The sequence below is a fragment of the Electrophorus electricus genome, chromosome 13 (assembly GCF_041902795.1).
Source record: "Electrophorus electricus isolate QZ-2024a chromosome 13, ASM4190279v1, whole genome shotgun sequence".
NCBI lineage: Eukaryota > Metazoa > Chordata > Actinopteri > Gymnotiformes > Gymnotidae > Electrophorus > Electrophorus electricus.
Window position 1 is genome coordinate 9,245,001 of NC_137509.1, and position 23,121 is coordinate 9,268,121.

General features: G+C 47.0%; 2 protein-coding genes across 12 annotated transcripts in view; one reads left to right on the forward strand and one right to left on the reverse strand.

Moving 5' to 3' along the window:
• The window catches only part of LOC113573492 (leucine-rich repeat and fibronectin type-III domain-containing protein 4), a 19,609-nt gene extending 11,738 nt beyond the window's left edge, over positions 1-7,871 (forward strand). For all 8 annotated transcript variants that reach the window (XM_081694966.1, XM_081694967.1, XM_081694968.1 and 5 more), the window contains 2 exons: positions 1-1,496; positions 6,598-7,871. The exon at positions 1-1,496 is cut by the window's left edge and continues 275 nt beyond it. In XM_081694966.1, coding sequence (XP_081551092.1) covers positions 1-1,496; positions 6,598-7,816 — 2,715 coding nt within the window. In that variant the 3' untranslated portion in view covers positions 7,817-7,871. The remainder of the gene's footprint in view (positions 1,497-6,597) is intronic.
• pcxb (pyruvate carboxylase b) overlaps positions 1-23,121 on the reverse strand; it is a 136,104-nt gene that overhangs the window by 59,495 nt on the left and 53,488 nt on the right. For all 4 annotated transcript variants that reach the window (XM_035519670.2, XM_035519671.2, XM_081694981.1 and 1 more), the window contains exon 10: positions 22,014-22,196. In XM_035519670.2, the coding sequence (XP_035375563.1) occupies positions 22,014-22,196 (183 nt within the window). The remainder of the gene's footprint in view (positions 1-22,013; positions 22,197-23,121) is intronic.

The following is a 23,121-nucleotide window of genomic DNA, read 5'->3' on the forward strand; positions in this document are numbered from 1 at the left end:
TCCCTCCATTGGCTGACCCTGGTCGCATGTGCCTGCTTACTTCCTGTCCTGATTGGACGACTTCCTGGTGCTGTAGCGGGGGAGACGTGGGGTGTAGTCTCTGCGTGCCCTTTCCACTGCGTGTGCAGGAATCTCTCAGAATCACTGAGTACACTCTGTGCGGACAAAGGACTCCTCTTTGTTCCACCGAACATCGACCGTCGTACCGTTGAGCTTCGCCTTGCGGACAACTTCATCCGAGAGGTGGGTGGGGCAGACTTTGCCAATATGACTGGACTGGTGGATCTGACACTGTCCCGAAACACCATCAACCACATAAAACCAATGGCATTTGGAGACCTTGAGAGCCTCCGCTCATTGCATCTCGATGGAAATCGGTTGACAGCACTTGGTTCAAGGGACTTAGTAGGTATGCTGAACTTGCAGCACCTCATCCTCAACAACAACCAGCTCATTAACATTTCCTCTGATGCCTTTGATGACTTTCTACTCACGCTGGAAGACCTGGACCTGTCTTACAACAATCTGCGCAAAGCCCCCTGGGATGCCATTCAAAACATGGCCAGCTTGCACACTCTAAACCTTGACCACAATCTCATTGACCAGATTGCAGAGGGTTCCTTTGGTGAGCTCTACAAGCTTGCTCGATTAGACATGACCTCAAACCGCCTTCAGACTCTACCGCCTGATCCCCTGTTTGCGAGATCCCAGACAGGGGTGATCAGCCCTACCCCCTACAATGCGGTAGTCAGCTTGAACTTTGGGGGAAACCCCTTGCACTGTAACTGTGAACTGCTCTGGTTGCGTAGGCTTATTAGGAACGACGATATGGAGACCTGCGCCACGCCAGTGCACCTTGCCGGACGGTATTTCTGGTCAATACCTGAGGAGGAGTTCACCTGTGAGCCTCCGCTTATCACTCGACATACGCACAAACTCTGGGTGTTAGAGGGCCAGCGGGCGACGCTCAAGTGCCGCGCTATTGGCGACCCCGAGCCAGTGGTGCACTGGGTGTCGCCCGATGACCGGATTATTGCCAATTCCAGCCGTACCATGTCATTCCGGAATGGGACACTGGAGCTTCTGGTGACTGTTGCCCGTGACGATGGTGTCTACACCTGCATTGCGATTAATGCTGCAGGTGAAGCCACTGCTACGATTGACCTTAAGGTCATCCCACTTCCTCATCGGGGGAATGGGACGGTACCTTTGGCCCGTGACCCAGGTTCATCAGACATAACCCGGGGGAAGGTATCCAATGGACAAAGCCCCAGCCAAGACGCTAGTGCAGAGCCCCAGGATGGTAGAGAGGATGTGGAAACAGAGGCAGAGGATAGAGGGAGTGACAGAGGAGAGATCCAGCTTGTGGAAGTGCAGGGGATAACCTCAACCTCAGCTCAGGTGCGGTGGGATATAGGGCGACTGTTAGCAGCATATCTGGTTTGGATGTACCAGATACAGTACAACTGCACCGCAGATGAAACCCTGGTGTATCGGTGAGTAAAACCCATGAGGGGTTACAGTTACAACCACCACACACCATGAACTACCACAGACTTTTATACATATTATATGCCTGATTGTATTAAGCATAAATAATTGACCAAACCCATTTACAGACATATTCAATACTCCATGTGAAAGGTTACTGTACATATTCACACAAATGATCTAGCTGTATGGAAAAAACGAAACTATTAAAAGTTTTAATGCAATGCATCAGACAGCACTGTGAGACAGCACCGTCTGTACTGTGTTCAGACAATCAGTAATTGCTTTTCATCGCTGTCAAGTAGTAAATGATTGCACTGTATCGTATTGAAAAGGAAGGAAAAAAAGAACCTTTCAAGAGGCATGTACCTTCTTAGAGAAATAAATACAAAGGTGTATTCTTTAAAAAGGTCTTCAAGGCCTGTTTAACAAAGCCTTGGAGAAGCTTGAAGTGCCTTAGGATAAGCAGTGCGCTCAAAGAGAAAATATTTGTTTTAGCAGCTAGAACATGTTTAAAATAGTACCAAAGAATTGCAGCTCACAGGACTGTGTGGAGTCCTCTCCTGTGTGGAGTGTTTTTATCACATCGTATTGATGTAAACCATCTATTCCTTCTGACATCTTGTAATGTTGGTGCAATGTACCTGCAGAGGTTTTGGTCTGATTCTTGTCAGCTCCAGAATGCCTCAAGCCGGACATTCAATTGGACACTAAAGCACTTCTGGTCTATGGAAGTGGTCATGCTGTAGGCTCCACCAATAGATCCAGGATAGTTGCTGTCAGACACTTTCAGAGCATCTCAATGTGTCCCACACCCCTGGGATACATTATCAAAAGGGAGCTGCCATACAAGCTCAACCTGCCCATTTGTTGCTGGGTGGGTCAGTGGGATTTATGAAAGATTGCTTTTACAGACACTGTAAATGACAGCAGAGATGAGACAGGGTGAGGAAGAAAAGATAAAGAGGGACAGGAAAGAGAGAAACCTCCGGGAGCAGAATAATGAAGTCTTTAAATGAGCTTATATCGCACAACCAATACGTATGCCATCACATTGACAAGGGAAGAGAAAAAGACAGAGAGAGAAAGAGAGAGAGATAGAGAGAGAGATGGGGAGAGTGATAGCCAGACAGACAGACAGACAGACAGATAATATTTTATTGTAGAAATTTGCCAGGAACAAGCTGTTTTATTCTAACCCTATAAGAGAGCAAAACTTGCAGATGACACACTTGACATATAATGACAACCAGGCACTTCCATGATCAGGCCTGAAGTCTTTGAAAAAGTTTTACTGGCATTTTTGGAATTCCTTGGGTTTGTGTGAATTACAGGGGCAGAGTGATATTTTAAGGAAGAGAGAGTGAACAAAGACAAGCCCTCCCCAGCCTCGCTCCACCCCCTCCACTCTGCTCCTGTTATTTCTTGCTCTTCCTCTCTAGGGCTCTAATAATCGCCTGTTCCTGTGTCACCAGTTCTGCGACACTCTCCTGTCTCTGTTATTGCACTACTGAGAGTGTGCAAGTGTGCGCTTGTGTGTATAGGCTGGTGTGACTGAACTTTAAATTTGCAGTTACATCAAATACTCTTTCTTTCTCTCTCGCTCTCTCTCTCTCTCTCTCTCTCACACACACACACACACACACACACAGTGAGAGACTAACAAAAAAATGAAATGCAGTTTTCTTTTAATGCCTGAACAATGCCTGACCCCCCCCCAAAAAAAAAAATCTCCCATCTTTGCTTTCTCATATAGTATTTTGGGTTCACTAAGGTTTGTGTCTACCTGGGCACACCTGCCTTCCAATGCCTTTTCCTATTGTCGTTAACATTGAATCATCACCTAGACTTCCTTTCACCCCTCAAATATACATGGCCCCAACATGGGTCAGTTTCCTCTCTTAGATCTGAATTGTAGCTCACTGTACTTGCTTTGATGGATGTTCCAGGGCAGGTACAGGAAATGTGAGTCTGCACGCTTCAAATTCAACAACAAAACTTTCTTATTTTGTATTTTTTTGATGCAGGCTAAAAACATACAAATAGTTGCTATTTACAACTTCTGGCCATAAACAAGTTAAATAAATAAGTATAAAAGCAAGTCAACAAATGTGTTTGCAATGAAGCCAATCTTAACACAATCTTTCTGTAGTGGTAAGCTTGACATGGAGAGGGCTTGAAATGTGCCTCCACCCACCTACATCAGCGTAACTGACACTGGTGGAGTTTAGCTGCTGAGTTTGATTAGTCATAGAGAGCTTAATGCTTTTCAGTTTGTCCTTTCTCCTCCTGAGGCCTGCCTGTCTGTCAGCAATTGCAAAAAAAGGTACTCAGACCACTATCCTGTAGCAGGAGACTTTGTTATTATCAGCATAAACATTTTTTTTGCCCCCACATATGACCTTCATGCCCATTAGACATGGAAATTCATGAAACAGTAGAGGACAAAGTACTAACCGTAGGAAACAATATCAGATGCAGAACTGTGGTAAGGACCTTTGTGTAATGCTCATACAGAATGCTCATACATTATTATACATCATCTAATCATCTTATGTTGGTTAAATTTTAAAGGAGCAATAAGTCATTTTTCCAGCGATTCTTCTTCACATTATGAAATGGCCATTATACCGACACCTAGTGGTCTGGATGTTTGAGAAATTCTATACTAAATCTATTTTATACATGGCTGACTCCATGTGGGGGACCCACTCTATGGAGCATAAACTGGTTCATTTGAGGACTCCAAAGTAATATGATTCTTCATTTCATGTGAGCTGCACAAAAAATAAAGAAAAAAACCCCACTTATATTGTTTGCTACTTTTGAGTAAAAGTGGTGGTAAAAATGACCTATTGCTCGTTGAATATAGCATTTGACACAAATCTGGTCACAGAGGCAGAAATTATCAAAAGGCAAATAGAATTTCAACATAAGCCTTGACCTATGGAAAGACTTGGTTCATATTGAATTTTGAATCAGAAAGACTCACATCGTGTCATGCATGCAGTATATATTAGAACCCCATAAATACAAGCTGCAACAGTGCAGAGGTGGGACTATAATCAGTCAACAGTGCAGAGGTGGGACTACAATCCAGTGCAGAGGTGGGACTATAATCCAGTGCAGAGGTGGGACTATAATCAGTCAACAGTGCAGAGGTGGGACTATAATCCAGTGCAGAGGTGGGACTATAATCCAGTGCAGAGGTGGGACTATAATCCAGTGCAGAGGTGGGACTATAATCCAGTGCAGAGGTGGGACTATAATCAGTCAACAGTGCAGAGGTGGGACTATAATCCAGTGCAGAGGTGGGACTATAATCCAGTGCAGAGGTGGGACTATAATCAGTCAACAGTGCAAAGGTGGGACTATAATCAGTCAACAGTGCAGAGGTGGGACTATAATCAGTCAACAGTGCAAAGGTGGGACTATAGTCAGTCAACAGTGCAAAGGTGGGATTATAATCAGTGCTCTGCCATGCAAACTGATGCCATCCTCTGCCATCCCCTGCCATGCAAATCTGTACATAGTCGTAGGAGGTATGAGCTTCCTTATGTCTCACAGGATGCATATTTGTTTATGTTTTGTGGATATTATTGAAATATGTCGGGGCATATTTTCAGCAGTGCATTAATAAATACAGTTGTCAATACCTATTTGTTCCAGTGCTGGTATGGCCCCTCTATTGACCTCTATTGACCTCCTTCTGCATGCTACCATTGATTTATTCACCTGAGAGTACAGGTATATTTGAGAGGGTTTCTTTTTTGTTCTGTTGTTTCATAGACTGAAACAACAGAACACGGGCGGATTGAGTCAGAGGATCCATAAATATAAAACTACCGGAGCATAGTCTGGGTGACCTTGGTTACTAACTCATAATTTACAACCCAACCATGCTTAATAGATTCAGGACTCCGTGGCGGGGTTACTCAGGCAGACAGAGTGAGAGAAATGGAAGTAGAATGAAAGTGAGAACAGTGGAACAGAAAGGGGCCGAGTAGGTCTGCCATGGAAAGAGAGGCAGGAATGAAACGAGGGGGGTGAACAAAAACAAGCACAGTTGTGCAAGAAGACACTGGTGAAGAGGAACCACGGAGAAAGGACAGATGACCGGGGCACGAAGGAGGTGCGTGGTGGGAGTTTAGTGGCGAGATGGAGAGGGCAGAGGAGCTAGGAGGTGCGCTTGGCCTGGAGCAGGGAGAGCACACACAGGCCACGAGAACGTGGCTGAAATTACACCAGAACAAGTCATTGAGTGATCAAGGTGCAGGGAGGAATGCACAAGAAGAAGGACAGAGAGAGAGAGAGAGAGAAAGGAAAGGATGGAGAGAGAAAAAGGAAAGGATGGAGAGAGAGAGGGAGAGAGAGAGAGAGAGAGAGAGAGAGAGAGAGAGAGAGAGAGAGAGAGAGAGAGAGAAGTGTGTAGGTGGCATGGGAAGATTGTTAATGCCACTACCAAAAAAGGACTCTAAATGGCTCAAGGTCTTGCTGAGAGCCTGCAATTACATGTCAGTGGCAGAAGTGTTGAATGGTAGGGTTTTATGTTGTGCCCGCATTTTACCTCTACATGCCCATTATGTTAGTTATGCACTTGCGTGACAACAGTGCGCCGCTCTGAGTCTAAGAAAGTGGAGCGTTTGGAGGAACAAACATTGGCAACAGACACATCCACACTTAACCCCCCCCATACACACACACACACACACACACACACACACACAGATGCCCCTATACACAAACTCTGTCTTTCAAATGTAGAGGCACACAAAGTCCCACCGATGCCTTCCATTACAGGTTATTCTCTTAATCACTCATTCTCTCTCAGGTATTGCCCATTTGGGGGTGGTCTATTCTCCCAGCCAGTTGTGGCTGATAGCAGCTAAATTATTAGGCTTTAGAAATCAGGCTTTCTTTGCATAAATCCGTTCTACTCCTCTGCCTGATTGGATCATTTTCTCTCTCTCTGCTGAGCCACGGTTCGCCTCTCCTCCTTCCTGCCTTCCTCCATTGCTATTCCAGTCAACACCTTCACGTTGCCTGACTGACATTTCCCTGCAATCCACCACTAATTCACCTTTTATTGCTCTCTTTCTCCCTCAGAATTCTGCCATCCACAAGTAACAGCTTCCTCCTGAAGAACCTGGTGTCTGGAGCGGACTACAACCTGTGTGTCCTGGCCATTTTCGACGACACCGTCACCTCGATGGCTGCCACGAAGGTTCTGGGGTGCGCCCAGTTTAGCACCAAGGACAATTACCCTGACTGCCGTTCACTTCAGGCCCACTTTCTGGGCGGGACCTTAACTATTCTGGTGGGAGGCGTGGTTGTAGTAACGCTGCTGGTGTTTACAGTGGCGCTAATGGTACGCCACCGGGTCTGCAGTAACCATGACGAGCACCTCGATGTTGGGGATGAGGCCAGATGCTCAGTATCGGACTCCCCGTCTCTTTCAGCCAAAGGGGCCAACGTTTTCCCTCAGAGCAATGGGAACGGAGACGTAATGATGGTGGTCCTACCTAACGGGATGCTTCAAAAACAAAGAGGGGTGGGAGGAGGGGCGGGGCCTTCGTCTAAGCCACCTCCCACTCAGAAACCTAAAACACTGCCCAAGCCCAAGGTGGATCTGGACCTCCTGAAAGTGGGGCTTGAAGGAGGAATTGGGTCACAGAGGGCACTTCCACCTTACACTCCCGAGACCGAGCGAATGCCAATGTACTACACCCCCAAGAACCCATTCCCATCCACACTGCCACGCCAATCATGTCAAACAGGGGCGGGGCTGAGCAAACTCCAGTCCGCAAGCAGAGACGTAGCAAAGCGGGCTAGCTTTAGCCTAGCCCCGCCCCCGCACTATAACACTGACTTCCGAGATAGGCGGTTCAGCACAGGCGGGGCTTTGGTAGTCAGGCGAGCAGCCACGGACAGCCAATGGAACTCCTCCTTGGCCTACCAGAGCCCCAGCCTGGGCCGCCGCAGGCACGGTGCTGCGCGGCACAAGCGCAGCTCCTCCTTCGACATGGGCAACATGGCCTCCACTGCCACCTGCTATGGCTATGCCAAGCGGCTGAGCGTCATGTGGTCCAAGCGCAGCCAGTCGCTGCACGGCATGCTGGTTCAGTACGCCTCCACCGCCAGCACGTCCGCCGGCTGCGGGGGCGGCGGGGAGCTCCGCCTGCGGCCCACCCGTGCCTACCTTCTCGCCCACGGCACCGCGGACTCCGACTCGGGCGGCCGGGCCGGAGGCCTAGCGGGAGACGAAGGGGAAAAGGAGGAGAATGGGGCAAAGAAAGGGGAAGAGCTGGAGGAAAGCGTGGTGTAGGGACAGAGGCAGCAGCAAGCGACTCTACGAAACCCAGAGCCTGGGAAAATGGGGGGGGGGGCCAGCTGCTGGTGGACAGAAAGGAGATGAGAGAGACAGAGAGAGAGAGGGAGAGAGAGAGGGAGGGAGGGAGGGAGGGAGAGAGAGAGGGAGGGAGGGAGAGAGAGAGGGAGAGAGAGAGAGAGGGAGGGAGGGAGAGAGAGAGAGAGGGAGGGAGAGAGAGAGGGAGGGAGGGAGAGGAAGAGAGAGGGAGGGAGAGAGAGAGAGGGAGGGAGGGAGAGAGGGAGAGAGAGAGAGAGAGGGAGAGAGAGAGGGAGGGAGGGAGAGAGAGGGGGAGAGGAGGAGAGGGAGAGAGAGGAAGAGAGAGAGAGAGGGAGAGAGAGCGAAGGAGAGAGAGGGAGAGAGAGAGGGAGAGAGAGGGAGAGAGAGAGAGGGACAGAGAGAGAGGGAGAGAGAGAGGAGGAGAGGGAGAGAGGGAGAGAGGGAGAGAGAGAGAGGGACAGAGAGAGAGGGAGAGAGAGGGGGAGAGGAGGAGAGGGAGAGAGAGGAAGAGAGAGAGAGAGGGAGAGAGGGAGAGAGAGCGAAGGAGAGAGAGGGAGAGAGAGAGCGAAGGAGAGAGTTAGGGGGTGAGCAGAAGGGTGAAGTGAGAGGTGAGATGTGATATGTGGGAGTGAGCACTCAGGGGAGGGAAGGCCACTGCTAAAGGCTGAGTGAAAAGTTGACTGGCGAGATAAGAGGTAGATAAAAGATGTCATAGCAGTAAAAAAAAGACAACATACAAAGCGGAAAAAAACACATACGGAGGGCCTACGGAGAGGAGCAGGGACGTGAGGAGGAGAGCAGTCCAATCCAGGTGGATGTCAAATGGGCCAAAATGGCTGGTTGTAATAAAGGAACCTAGAGAGACATGGATCTGAGAGGTTTCTAAATCAACACAGGATAGCACTCTTCCTGACAGGCCTGTAATGTGAGCAGGGAGGAGACCTGAATAGGGGACAAGTATGTGGCCTATTTCATGACCAGCTTACCCAGAAAATAACTTTGAACTCACACAGGCAGTGGGACACAGAGCTGGCCTTGCAGCGGTGATCAATTAGCCATCCTGTCCCTGGGATTACAGAGGCGGAGCCTGCAGGCGGAAACGCCGAGTCATGCGCAATCAATCGGATGTGATCGGTCAATAGAGCTGGAACCGGCCGGCGGGGCGGTGGCAAGAGCTGGGGGAACGAAGCGGGATGGCACACGAAATGCCCCGCCGACGAGACGGCGACATGACCGGGGACAGATATAGCACACAGCCCAATAAACAGCCAGCGACTGAGGAGAAAAGGGATTGATACGGTGAATGGTGGTACAGGAGGAACACTCCTCCGGTTTGTTTCTATTACGTGACTGGATGCGCCGGGCAGCCATAACTATCCAGAGTTCTGCCGGACTGGGGCTTTACTGGGACCAGGGTTATTCCAGCACCAGAGAGAGCCTTTCCCCTTATACAGAACGTAAACATAAAGCCTGTTTGAAAATATTCCATAAACGAAAGAATCAAGGATAGAGCAAGGACATCTGAAGGAAAAAACAAAAAAAGTTGTGGCCATGAAGTTCTGTTTTCCTACCAGTTTTCATGAATGATAATAGAACTGAAAAAAGCGCAATTTTATTGCTACAATCTTTCATGAAAATTAGTTATTAAGATGATTGTATTTATCATTGAGCTTAGATTAAAGAGAAGCAAATTAACAAGTTCAATGACAATAATAACCATTCTGATAATAATGTTTGTTGATCTTATTTTGCCAAAGTAAATATTGTTACCTTGACTTGATATTCTAAATAATGAAATAAAAACAAAAAAAGACAAGACTGTTTATTTAATGAGTGCAAGTTTCAGCAAGGTGAGAACAAAATGATGAATTGCCTTTCACTGTTGGGAGGTTTTTCACCGTTTCCTTTGGATTTGGTGATCATCCCACAAGTCTTTGTTTTTATGACTTTGTTCACTCTTGGGTGATGAGCCAAGATGATTTTTAACATTTACCACACATGCTCAATCATATGCAGAAGGATGCAGTGCGACAGGAAATAGGGAGAGACAGAAAAGGAGAGGAAATATGAGAGACAGTGACAGAGAGAGAGACAAAGTGAGACACAATAGAGAGAGAGAGAGAGAGAGAGAGAGAGAGGACACCAATGTCTGAGAGTGTACTGATGCATGAGACAGAGCAGAGGACAAAAAAAGATGACCTGCGAGAGAGAGAGAGAGAGAGAGAGAGAGAGAGAGAGAGAGAGAGAGAGAGGGAGAGGACAGTAGGTCTGTAGTGTCTGTGCTAGGGGTATTTTTGGAGCATGAGTGCTTAGGCAGAATTTATGGCATTGCCAATAAAGGCCATTTAAGCATGGCTGAAGTGAAATGAGGGGAGAACATGAGTCGTGTGTGTATGTGAGCAAACACTGTGTGCCCTTCTGCCTTCTGTGTTTACCCATAGCAACAGGGAGGCTTACATCAGGTTCTTGGAACACCAACATGCACGCACATATGCACACACACACACACGCACACACACCCACCCAACATTCAGTAATGTTCGCCCAAACAAATTCTGCATAAGCAATAAGGACATGTAAATAATGAAAGACAATCTGCATCATTTATGACAAATTCATTACTGCAGCAGATATTTAAAGAGAACAGAGAACACACACACACACACACACACTGCACTTTCCTACACACCATCAACCAGAATGGCAAACAAGCAGTCACATTTTGTCATTTGTCTTTCCCCGTCTGTCAATCACAGCTTCTCCCTCTGCCTTTCTCGCATTTAGATTTGTCCTTGCACATGTGCTCTCTCTCCCTCACACTCGCTCACACACACACGCACACACGCACACACGCACACACGCACACACACATGCACAGAAGGTCATATTGAGGTTGGGATGGCTTTAATCTTCATAAAGCACTGGGATCAAATTACATACCAGCTACCACACAGGTCATGGCCAATAGTTCTGTGTGTGTGTGTGTGTGTGTGTGTGTGTGTGTGTTAGAGGGGCAGAGAGGGGAAAAGAGAGAGAGTTCCAGAAAACCTGACTGCCAGTTTAGGTGTCTGTTGCAGTTTGTGGTTTTTTTTTAGTGCTCTCTAAATATCTAGGTGGAGGTGGGGGGGGGGGGCTGTGTAGCCTATCAGAGTGACTGTATGAGTGCTGAGAGCTACACCACAGCCTGCTCTCCTTCACTGGGCCTGCTGTCAAGCCCTGGCCCACTTTGCCTAATTAAAAAGTACTGATTGGTACACACCCACCCACACAGTCAACCCACGAAGCGGCGGCTCATCTCCCGACCTCCAGCACATACCAACCTCAGCCTCACATCTCCACACACTCCCCAGGCCTTCGGGCACTTGTGCCCCTCTCCCGAGCACACCGTCTCCAGTTGGAGGGGGCTTGGAGCTGCCAGGGTGCCAGGGCTCTTCTGAGACTGAGACCATATCCGTGCCAGTCTCCCACAGCAGTGCCATCATCAGTTACGCTGGCACAAACTGCCACGTTCCGCTGCCAGGAAGGAGGCCTATACAAGCGGCCCCTCGCCGCCCGGACCACTACTGACTCCAGAGGCATGGACAAAGATACCTCATTATACAGCAGTCTTTTTCGTTGATTACTAAGTGGCCTCCTAGTCTTGACTAACACTGTAATACATTTTAAATCAATATTCCATGGTTACTCTGAATGCATCTCGGTGTAAATGGACATCTCAGTAGCAGGAAAGTTGTTTAAGAGCCAACTGTCCCGGTCTTCTCTCATTTGAGATCTTAATTTGTGCAGACGATGGTATGCTTCTCAATTCCAGAATCCTATGCTGGCTGTGCCCACTGCCAGACTGCCAGACACTTTTTTTTGCAGGTTTTTGCTATTTTTCATTCCTTGACCTCAGTCTCTTCCCTGCCCGAGTGACGAGGAGGTTTGTCTGGATCCAGGCACTTGTGGACATGAAGCTCTCATCCTAACAGTGTAACGTGCATCAGATTCCGTCACCGTCATTACCGACACCTCCCCGAGGTGCCCTTACCCTAACGTAACAGTTGTCATGACGACAGTGCTCCTAATCTTGTTCCGAGGAGACTATTAGGAGAGTAATGTGGATTTCTGCACAAATGAGGATTAAGGCGTTAAACAGCTAATGCGGAGCTCGTCGCCGGAGCAGATGAAGACCACTGGGCCCCCAGAGCGTGCAGTCTGGAGTCGGAAGCACAGCCATGTCAAGCCTGTTCCAGTGCCAAACTCCACTGCTTGCACAAACCTCTCGCTTCCTTTCCTCCGAGGACAGTAGACCGACACGTCAGGGCTTGCTGCTCATTGGTTGCTGTTTGAGATTTAAAAAGCGTTATAAATGCTAAACATGTTTATTACAGGACGTCCACCAATGTAAGCAATCCAGCAGCCTTGCGGAATACAATTCCCTCTGTTTAATGCACGTCTTTCCTAAGGGATGACATAAGGAGCCAACATAACATGAAAGCAGTTTTGGCTTTTTTTATTATCGTTATTTTGACCTCTTTGATCACCGTTGACGGAAGCCTGGTGGTTAAATAAGCCATGCTGCTCCCTCTCATCTTAGCACTGCTACTGTCCGAGCTAAGGAGAAGATTCAGCTATTGACAACTAATCTGTTACGCATGAAAGCTAAACAAAAGATCCACTGCATTCTTATCACAACTCTAGGCTTGAACTACGATTAAAAGAACATTATTTGTCCATAGTCCTGTGGAAAAGAGTCTTTCTGACAAAGGCATAATTTCTGGCAGTTGGAAAGACTATGGATTGATCTCAAAACTTGCATTCCTTTGAAATGCTTGTTAAAGGTAATTTATCCTTGTGCCTGCTCTGTGTTCTAAGAAACCCAAAATGATTAAAGTCAAGAGTTCTCACTGTATCACAAACTGCATCTCAAACTACGTGCTCTATTTATCTTTGCTCTCTATATGGTTTCCCTGTTAAGCGTGCCTTATCTCCTAAAGGCTAGGCCAGTGGTATCAAGGAATCAGCTTCATAAAGACATCGGACTTCTTTACAGAATCTGATCCCGTTACTCCACCGACTGCACAAAACTGACTACCTAAATATCACATTTAATTGCATTTTATATGCAAGCCAACATCTATGTGGAAGATTCTACCACATCACCTGGATATTCTCATCAACATTTATTCTGATTTACTCATCACTGGATCTCAAATTCCATTCCATCTTAAAAGATGAACTGGTCTCAGATCGATGTGCCTCCTTATCAGCGCTCGATAGGGAGAATTCAAGTTTCAAGTTTGGTTTATTTGTCACATACACAGTCATACACAGTATAACTCGCAGTGAAATGGAGAACGCTGACAACGTTACGCTAAAACATGACTAATACATTACACTTTATTCTCTGCACTCTGTACACTTTTACCTCAAATCAAATTTTCACCCCAGGCTATTTACTCGCACGTGGTCTGTCAGCTACACTAACTAAGCCCCATCCACGCCAGTCAGCACAAACGCAGCAAAACCAGTACTTACCCCAACTCAACCCCGTGATGTGCACGCTAAGTGGCTCAGATACCCGACTAGTAACCATAAGGTTGCCAGTTCAAGCCCCACCACCAGCAGGTGGTTGCTATTGGGTGTCTGAGCAAGGCCCTTAACCCTCAACTCAGTCATAATTGTAAAGTGCTTTGTATAAATGGTAGACGTTGGAATTCTAGTGTGTGGTTTATGGTATGACCTTGCCGAACGTCTGCGAGCATAGCAGATTGAGATGCTCGGTGTTCAGGAGTTTGAATGTGGAACAGAATTTCTGCCCATTTTACAAAACACCAAAAACTCCTTTACATATTTAAATCAGAGCCCTCAGCCTAAGCAGGCGGCCACGCGGCATGTCTGCCTGCTGCTAATGGCTTGTTTATGCCGCCATTCTGCAATTTGGGCTGCGACTGCATAATTTGCTGGTGGTAATAACGGCACGCGGCTTGACAGAGAGGCACTTAGCGATCTGGTCAGAGTAAATAAATAAATAGTAATAAACAGAACTGGTACGAGTGTCAGAGGGGAACACATCACCCAGTGACAACTGCAGTTGCCAAACGCACCGGAGGGGTCCAATCAACAAGACTTGTGGAAACGGGCGCGAGTGGACAAAAGAATCACTGAGTAAGTGGAGGACGAAAATCTGGGGGTATCGATGGGCACTCAGTGAGAGAGAGAGAGAGAGAGAGAGAGAGAAAGAGAGAGAGAGAGAGAGAGAAAGAGAGAGAGAGAAGGGCACATAGAAAGCTCCATTTCCAATTTCAATCAAATGCCCCTGCCACAACAATTAAGAAGTGTGTCACCAAAAGCAATCAATTCAATCAACCATAACAAAATGGAAGCAAAAACAATCAGGACAGTGACAGCTGCAACCTCTCTCTCTCCTTCACTCTGTCTATCTCTCTCTCCTTCACTCTGTCTATCTCTCTCTCCCTCACTCTCTGTCTATCTCTCTCTCCCTCACTCTCTGTCTATCTCTCACTCCCTCACTCTCTGTCTCTATCTCTCACTCCCTCACTCTGTCTGTCTATCTCTCTCTCCCTCACTCTGTCTATCTATCTCTCTCTCCCTCACTCTGTCTATCTCTCTCTCCCTCACTCTGTCTATCTCTCACTCCCTCACTCTGTCTATCTCTCACTCCCTCACTCTGTCTATCTCTCACTCCCTCACTCTGTCTATCTCTCACTCCCTCACTCTGTCTATCTCTCACTCCCTCACTCTGTCTATCTCTCACTCCCTCACTCTCTGTCTCTATCTCTCTCTCCCTCACTCTGTCTGTCTATATCTCTCTCTCCCTCACTCTGTCTGTCTATCTATCTCTCTCTCCCTCACTCTCTGTCTATCTCTCTCTCCCTCACTCTCTGTCTATCTCTCCCTCCCTCACTCTCTGTCTATCTCTCCCTCCCTCACTCTCTGTCTATCTCTCCCTCCCTCACTCTGTCTATCTCTCCCTCCCTCACTCTCTGTCTATCTCTCCCTCCCTCACTCTGTCTATCTCTCCCTCCCTCACTCTGTCTATCTCTCCCTCCCTCACTCTGTCTATCTCTCCCTCCCTTACTCTCTGTCTCTCCTTCTCTCCCTCAGTCTGTCTTGGTGAGATGGACATGGCTAAGATCAAACAGAAGGTCCAGTGTCTGTCATAAGGAGCAGAGCTGCTGCTTTGCATGAGTCTAGCATGTTGGCTGTGCTTTCATATTTTAGCATGCATGCACATTACCACCAAACACCATGCTACGGATGATGGAACACACAGAAAAGTAACTTCGATAACTGCCATAATCATGCAATCACTGAACGTGTGTGGTCTATAGCATCTTTTTGAGTGCTGTTAAACATTGGCAAACTAAACCGTGTCAGTGTACTTTCATATTAACCACACAATGGCCTTTGCATTGTTCCATGAAGTCCTTAAAGAACAGATATCCAGGACGTAATTGGCTAAAGGAACACTGCTGTGGTCCTGGAGCTCCCCCTGTTAGTGCCGCAGAAATCCAGCTCTTTAGCCTGAGCCTTGAGCTCGCAGGGAATGAATATAACGAGCACAACGCATGAATCCCAAACCCTCTTAATGAAAGATTAATGACGGTCTTTGAAACGCAACACTGGACACTGGATCAGTCAGTGGAGCGCTTAAAAAAATAACAATAAACACCTTGATTTTAAGAAAACTTCAATCAACTGACTAATCTGCATGTATAATCATTAGAAATTCACACAAGTTGGGCAAATCTACACTTGACCCTGCTATGCTAAGTTTGATTTCATAGGGATCTCCCACTGCATGTAGCCATGCATATTAAGACCGGAGTACAAAGGACGTTTTTAGCATGCTGTCTGTCCTCTGCGATGTCCCCCTAAGGTGTGTGGAAGGGTGAACGAATTATTACTTAATTGTTTCCTACACCTCCGGCATTAGACAAGGTGATGCTTTGTCCTTCCCCCGTTTTCCTTATAAATCAACAGTCTGACCGCTGGAGCTGCTTGATGGCGCTGGCCGTCGCGCTCCTTTCAGTGGGGCGGCTGGCCGTGGCAGAGGGGCGCGAAGGCCCGGTGCGGTGGGCTGGACCCTGGGGTACGGAGGGGAAGGAGCTTCAGTCTGATCACCGCACATGTACATGGACACACCTGCAAATCCATTTGTTTTCCCTGCAAATGCTAATGGTGCTGCGATAGATGAAGTGCTTTTTGCTTTCCCGGCTAAATGGCGAGCGGACGTCCCTCGACCGTGAGCCAACGCTATTGTAGCAAAATATGAAGCACCTGATTACATCAGACGCAAAACTAAACTTCTCCAAACCTTAGTGGCAACCTACGGGGGAACTGTCTTTCTCTATTTAAATCAACCCTCTGTGTGTGTGTTTACTGGGGTCTCTTCATTAGTTTCCAACTCTCGCATTAAGGTCATCTCTCCCGCTTCATTTTTCTCATCTGCTGCGTCTCTCGTCGTGTTCCAAGGTGCCTTCAGACCCAGGACATGGCTGAAGGTGACTGAGGTGAGCACTGTGTCCAGGTGTCTACCATAGCTAAAAAACAACCAACCAAAAAAACGCAACTTCTACACCCAAGTCAAACCTACTCTATTTATTTATTTTGCACGTCATTATCAAAGCAAAGCTGTTTTTGTAAACAATTATCTTTCCTTCTCAGGATCAGCCAACATGTCAACATCCAAATGTTCATTTTCCTGTCGTCGAGGAGACATTGGTCCCTCACAGAGAGCTAAATACATGTGCTCAAACCACTGCATTTCCGTTGTCAACGTCTGTACCGTAACCCGCGCAGGTGTGCGCGGTGGTGGGGGACCCGGCACTGCAGAGTAAGATGCCACTTCTTCACCGTGGAGAGCTGAGCGTGCAGCGTCATCCAGATCTCCCCCGACGGTGCTCTCGCATTTCACCAGAGGGAGCCGCCGCGGCTCAGCACACAAAGGCGCGTGGAGGGACCCTCATCTGCTCCCTTTCATATCTCCTCTGCTGCTTACCCATCAGCCCACACAGCCCTCCCTCCTCCTCCCTCCCTCGCTCTCGGACTCCTCCTCCTCCCTCCCTCGCTCTCGGACTCCTCCTCCCTCCCTCCCTCGCTCCGCGCCGTCCCCGTGGCTCCTCTGAAAGTAAGTCACACCAATTCCAAAGCGCATAATCCCGATTAAAGCTTCAAAGAAGTCTCCACTCCTCCAGTAGCACACACACACGCATATATTGTTGTGTTTATGCGCACATGTGTGTGTGTGTGTCTGAGATAAAGATACTGATGATGGTTTATAGAAACCCATTCAACACCCACAGAAGCACAGAAGAACACAGCAGCTTGTAGGCAGGCACACTGCCCCCATACACGTACGCAACGCTAACATGTAAAACATATTAGCAGGGTTATAATGACTTATTAATAGGTCAAGATTTAAGCACTGTTTTCACCCCCAGACTCTTCTTCATCAGCTACATTACAAGGCGATGTGTGTAAATTGTGTGTACACTGTGTGTGTGTGTGTATGTGTAACCACCAAGCTGTGTAATTGCCTCTTGTAGTACTGCCCCTACCCCTCCATCTGTGTGTGTACACTGCTGTCTGCCCTGCACATGGACACTGCACACCTATGTAACTGCTCAAAATGCAGCAGTCTGTGACCGCAAGTCTCTGAATGTGTGGCACCAAGTAAAAGGACACACATGTACATGCATGCAAGCACACACACACACACACACACACTCACACACACTCACACACGTGAAGACACGTATACATACACATTACTGTGTGTCTGTGCAAAGATTAAGATCACCTTTTTGCATCCTAGATACAAAGCGGAGAGATTTCCAGAAGATATCAGTGACACTGAAACTCCACCTATTTTTGGAATAAAAATGTTTCTGTGGTTGGACTAGATCATTGTGTATTGACACAAATAAGCTGTTTGAAGAAAAAGAGGGGGGTGAGTGAGCAAATGAATCAGTTACCTACCAGTGTAAAGGATTAGTCAGTAATCCAGTTAGTGTGATATGCCTCTGTACCCTCATGTTGTCTGCAGAAGTCATATGTTCATTTGAACTGAATCAATTAGCTCATGCGAACTGAATCATTAAGCTTTATATAATCTTACTTGGCTCACATAATTCATCTAAGCTTTAGTTTATTTACTATGTTTCAAAAGGAAATATGTGTTTTAAATGGATTTATTAGTTGTCTACCATGTGTCGTACCAGTTCTGAATGTCTCCGTAGTACATGGGCGGAGAGTTGGAAAGAAGATGAGACAAAGAGATAAAAGGTGATAATGCAGTTGTGGACAAACGGGGGGAGAGGGAGTGGAGAGAGAGAAGGAGCGAGGGAGGGAGGACAGAGAGCTGGTGGAGGGAGACAGACGGAGAGTGCTTCATATGATCGGCACTTCACGATGCAAGGAGACATGAAAAGCTTCCGGGGTGCTCCTCGTCTCCGAGAGCCACTCCACTGGTCGCTCCCTTCCCTGTGTGCGTCTCCTTCTCCTCTCCTCTCCTCTCCCCCGCTCTGCGTCTCCTACTTACCGCCGCCTGCGGTGCTCATTTCGTCCGGGGAGCCGCTTTCACCGCCTTCCACTGCTGCGCCCCATCCAGAGGCGGTGAGCGCGCGGCGAAGGGCCCAATTCCTACATCTCAGACCCTTCTTTCCTTGGAACGCCGACGCTCCAAGGCCGGCAGAGCTGCTGGCCTCCCTCGTTCCTTACGCCCGTATCCCCGCTGTCTCCGGGCTCTTTCCCTCCACTGTCCCCCCCCCGCCGTCCTCTGCCCTTCCCATGCTGTTCATCCTTTACGGAATGACTGACAGGGAAGAAGAGAAAAGCCTGCACCACTCACTCCGAGCTACCTGGGAACTCCACAGCCCAGCCAATAAAGCTCATTCCAGCATAATGCACCGTAAGGAAACTCAAGGCAATAGCTATGATCTACAGTGTGCTGACTTGCCCCAGACCACATATCACTGTAAACAGTTATTTTTTTTAAAAAAGGGTTTTACAGGTTTTCAAGCTAGACATGTATATATGCTTGTCCATGTGCTTGATGTCTTTTTCACAGTGTTTGAGCAAATTGTGACTTCAGTTTGCAGCACCAGGACAACATGTGCTCAGTGTAGAATTGTGTTTATACGTATCGTTGTCATGCCTGGTTAGCTAACTCGCGCATGACTGCTTAAGTGTCACTTCCCAACTACCTCAGTGGGCTAAAATCGTATTAGGCCAAGGCAAGTGAAACCTGCTCGCATGAGTGTGGATGGTGTTCTATATAAAGCTCTTATGTGTGAAAATACTTTCAGTAGAAATTTCTGCCACATGCATGTGGTGCAGGCCATAATTAGCAGGTTTGTGACACCATTTGTATTGTTTTGGCTCTGTACTCCAGCATATATGAAAGGAAGGAGCTGAAATGAAATGTCAATCTGAGGTCAAGTGTAGAGGATATATGGCTTAATCAATGGAGAGTATAATGGATGAATCATTTAGGAGTCCCTGCCCTTTGCACGGTTATCTCATTCTTCTGTAAGTAAGTCGCTACTTAGCTGCTTGTTGCTTGTTGTGGGTCACTGTGGTCAGATGTGGGTCATTGTGGTCAGATGTGGTTACTGCATCACTAATCCAGAGCAGCATGAGTGGCAGAGTCCATCACCGATGCAACGTTTGCGTGTGGAGTACATGAGGACCAATCAATTGGCAAGTTGTAGACACGTCAAAGCAGAAAGGCCAGGTTGCAACTAGTAGGGAAGTGCATGGAAATCCTGTAGCACTCCAGGACAAAGATTAACCAGATTAATCAGTATGCTCTTATGATCCAAAACCACATTAACCAGTATGATCATATGATCCATAGAACACCATCTTATTTGCAGAACAAGGTGGCGTGAGCATGCATGACTTGTCATGGTTGATGATGGAGAAACTACAGAGGGCAGCACAGAACCACACTCACCACTCCCAAACACACTCACCACACAGAATCATACTCACCACGCACAGAACCACACTCACCACTTCGAAATACACTCACCGCTCCAAAACACACTCACCGCTCCAAAACACACTCACCATGCTCAGAAGCAGACTCACTGCACAGAAGTACACTCACCGCTCCAAAACACACTCAGAACGCTCAGAAGCACACTCACTGCTCCAAAGTACACTCAGTGCTCAGAAGCCCACTCACCACATAGAAGCACAATCACTGTACAGAAGCACACAGTGCTCAGAAGCACACTCACTCCACAGATACACCCAAGTGCTTCCAAATTCCAAGGATAATTCTTCACCCTGTAGCAGGACAAAGACCTAAAATATACCACCAAAAACAGCCAAAAAGAGGAATGTTCTTGATTGGCCAAATCAGCCCCGTTTTACTTAAGACAAAGTGAATGTGTTCATTCACTTATGCTCCATTTTCTATTTACTTATGTCTGAACATAGCCATGTTCTCTGCATTGTCCACCCTTAGATTAAAGATAGCATTCTGCACTTTAGCAACTGAGAAGTGGAGGTGGTAGACATTTTTTTCTCCAGGAATTTGAAAAGCTTTAGGTCTACAGCCAGGCCAACTCATAAACCCCGTAGACAAAATCATTTGTGCAAATACAATGACTACTTAGGTATAGACATGACAACTTGGACCTCAACAAAGAAACAGTTTAGAAATGCTTTGAGTACAAGCAGAAATGCACACAAAAGGAAAACATGGTGTACATATAGAGGCACTGATTACAAAGGAACAGGACAAAACTGAGGCTAATTATGACTGACCAGTGGCAAGGCAGCACCAGAGGTGACAAACAACCCAGTACAATGTAGAGGATTTGGGGGCGGTGCCTCCCTGCCGTTAACCTTGGAGTTACTGCATCGCTGCTAACTCACACACTGGAGACAACATGCCAAAACAACAAAAACTGTGTGAATGGGCAATTACACGTAAGCTGCGCTGTAAATCCCCACCCCACACACACACACACACACACACACACACACACACACGGAGTGCAGCAACACATGTTCTCTGGTGACAGCGGGCACTCCCACCTCACAACATTCGTAGGTACCATACGTCTCCATCGTTATTTAGCTGCTCTGCCCCACTTCTATTTTCTCCACGTCCCCCTCTGTTGTTACCACAAAGACCTATTATAGCCAGACTGATCTGATTCTGACTGCAGAGGCATCTCGATGTAAAGAATGCGCATCTGTGAGGATAACTGGATATGTCAGGGCCTCTGTATTAGTGCAGCTACAGAGCAGTAGGGAAGGCATCCATGCCATCTAATTAGACCGAGCTTCAAAGATGGTGATTAGAGTCCTTCCGCACGAAGACTTCAGTGCGGCTCTGATTGGCTCTGTATGTGACACGGGGGCCCTCGCATATTTGTTGATTATGATGAATCTCCGACAAGCGAGGTGATTACTGCTGAGAGGGTGAAACGATTACCCTCATCTTAAATAACATGCTCTCAAATGACAGACACTTTAGTTTTACTGTTTCAAAATGTATACACCCCCCCCCCCCCCCCCCCAGCCACAATAACACAGCGGCAACAAAGGAATGCAAGTCTTTAATCTGCTAAACAGCTGTAAAAACCAACAGGGGAAGTTGTTGCAGGGGGAACAACCCGCTCTCCCCCGCGGTTGGCTGCCCCCCAGAGCTCTGCCTTACGTACCCTCACATCTGTGCATCCCAACAGCAGTGCTGCCAGACCTGTCTGGAAAAGGCTTTTGTTTCAGAATTCTGAGCACTTATAAGCCACACTGCATCTGCCTCTCTTTTCCAAGTGTCAAAACAACAATGCAGATAAACAACTGTACTGGATAATGAATATTTAACGCTGTTGGCCAGGCAAGTATGAACATAATAAGAAGTGAAGCACTCATTGTGTTATGAAGAGCTAAACTCCAAATAATATTTATTTTGTGTGTGATGAAACGAATATTTAACTGCTGTCATTAAATTATATATAAGCTTAGCAATATACGAGACCGGAATCGGAACTTTTATATGTAAAGACGTGTTACTAGAGATACTTCAGATATGCATATGGGACCTGCAGAAGTATTCATTGGGTAATCCAATCTGCAGTGGGACTGCTCAGACACCCGCAAGCGCCGTGCTGTAGCCGTGGCCTACCTTCACCCCGCGGATGCGAAACTCAGCGAGGGCCCGGAGCATCTTACTGGCCGCGCTGGGCAGATCCTGGCCGCTGGCAATCACCTTTACCAACAGGGAGTCATAGTGTGGTGATATGACAGCCCCCTGGAACGCAGACGCGCTGTCTAAGCGGATGCCCATTCCCTCGGCACTCCGGAAAACCTGCGGAGGAGTAGGAATGATGAACAGATTAGCACTGTGAGAAATAGGAGACGGGCGTGGGGATTTGATTTCTGGAGAGGAGTGTGTTTAGGGCAGCGACTCCTCATCCACAGCCCAGTGCTATTTGCCCCATCAGGACCACGGACAGCGGCACACCCAATTTTCTCTCTCTCTGTCTGTCTCCTGGTTTGCCTTCAGCTAAGGGAAACACTCTTGCTTATCACTATAGACATTTCCACTTCCCTTTACACATTTATGGTTAATGAAATGCACTCCAGGACATTTTCGCCACTATCTGCCTTATCTGTTTATATTTATACCATGCAAATAGGCTGGGCTGCTGTCCATTGCCTTGATGGGTCAAACAGCACTGGGCTGTCAAATGAGTGTGGGCGAGGAGCCACCGCCCTAAACGTTTATTTGTGATGGCCGCATGCATGTGACAAAATAATTTGGCATAAATCAAAATTATGTTCACACCCCATCACCTGCACTCTGGTTAAATTGAATTCTAAGGCTTGTAAGTTTAATAAAACAGAAATTAAAAACAAATCTGACAGATTTATAGATGTGGAGTGGTATGTATTAGACTTGACTCCCACATCTGCTAAAACTAAAACAGATGGATCTTCAGGATAGAAGAACTCCTGAAAGGAGTTCAGAGATGCAGTGGAGTTTATCTGATTATCATTTATGCTATGGGAATGAATATATATATATATATATATATATATATATATATATATATATAGAGCAGAAGTACCAGAAGCAATTTGCTTGCACAGCTGATGAAAGACCTCTGTCTGAAACATTCTGTTTCTCTTGGAACTCTGTGTACTTTCTCTCTCTCTCTCTCATATATATATATATATATATATATATATATATATATATATATATATATATATATATATATATATATATA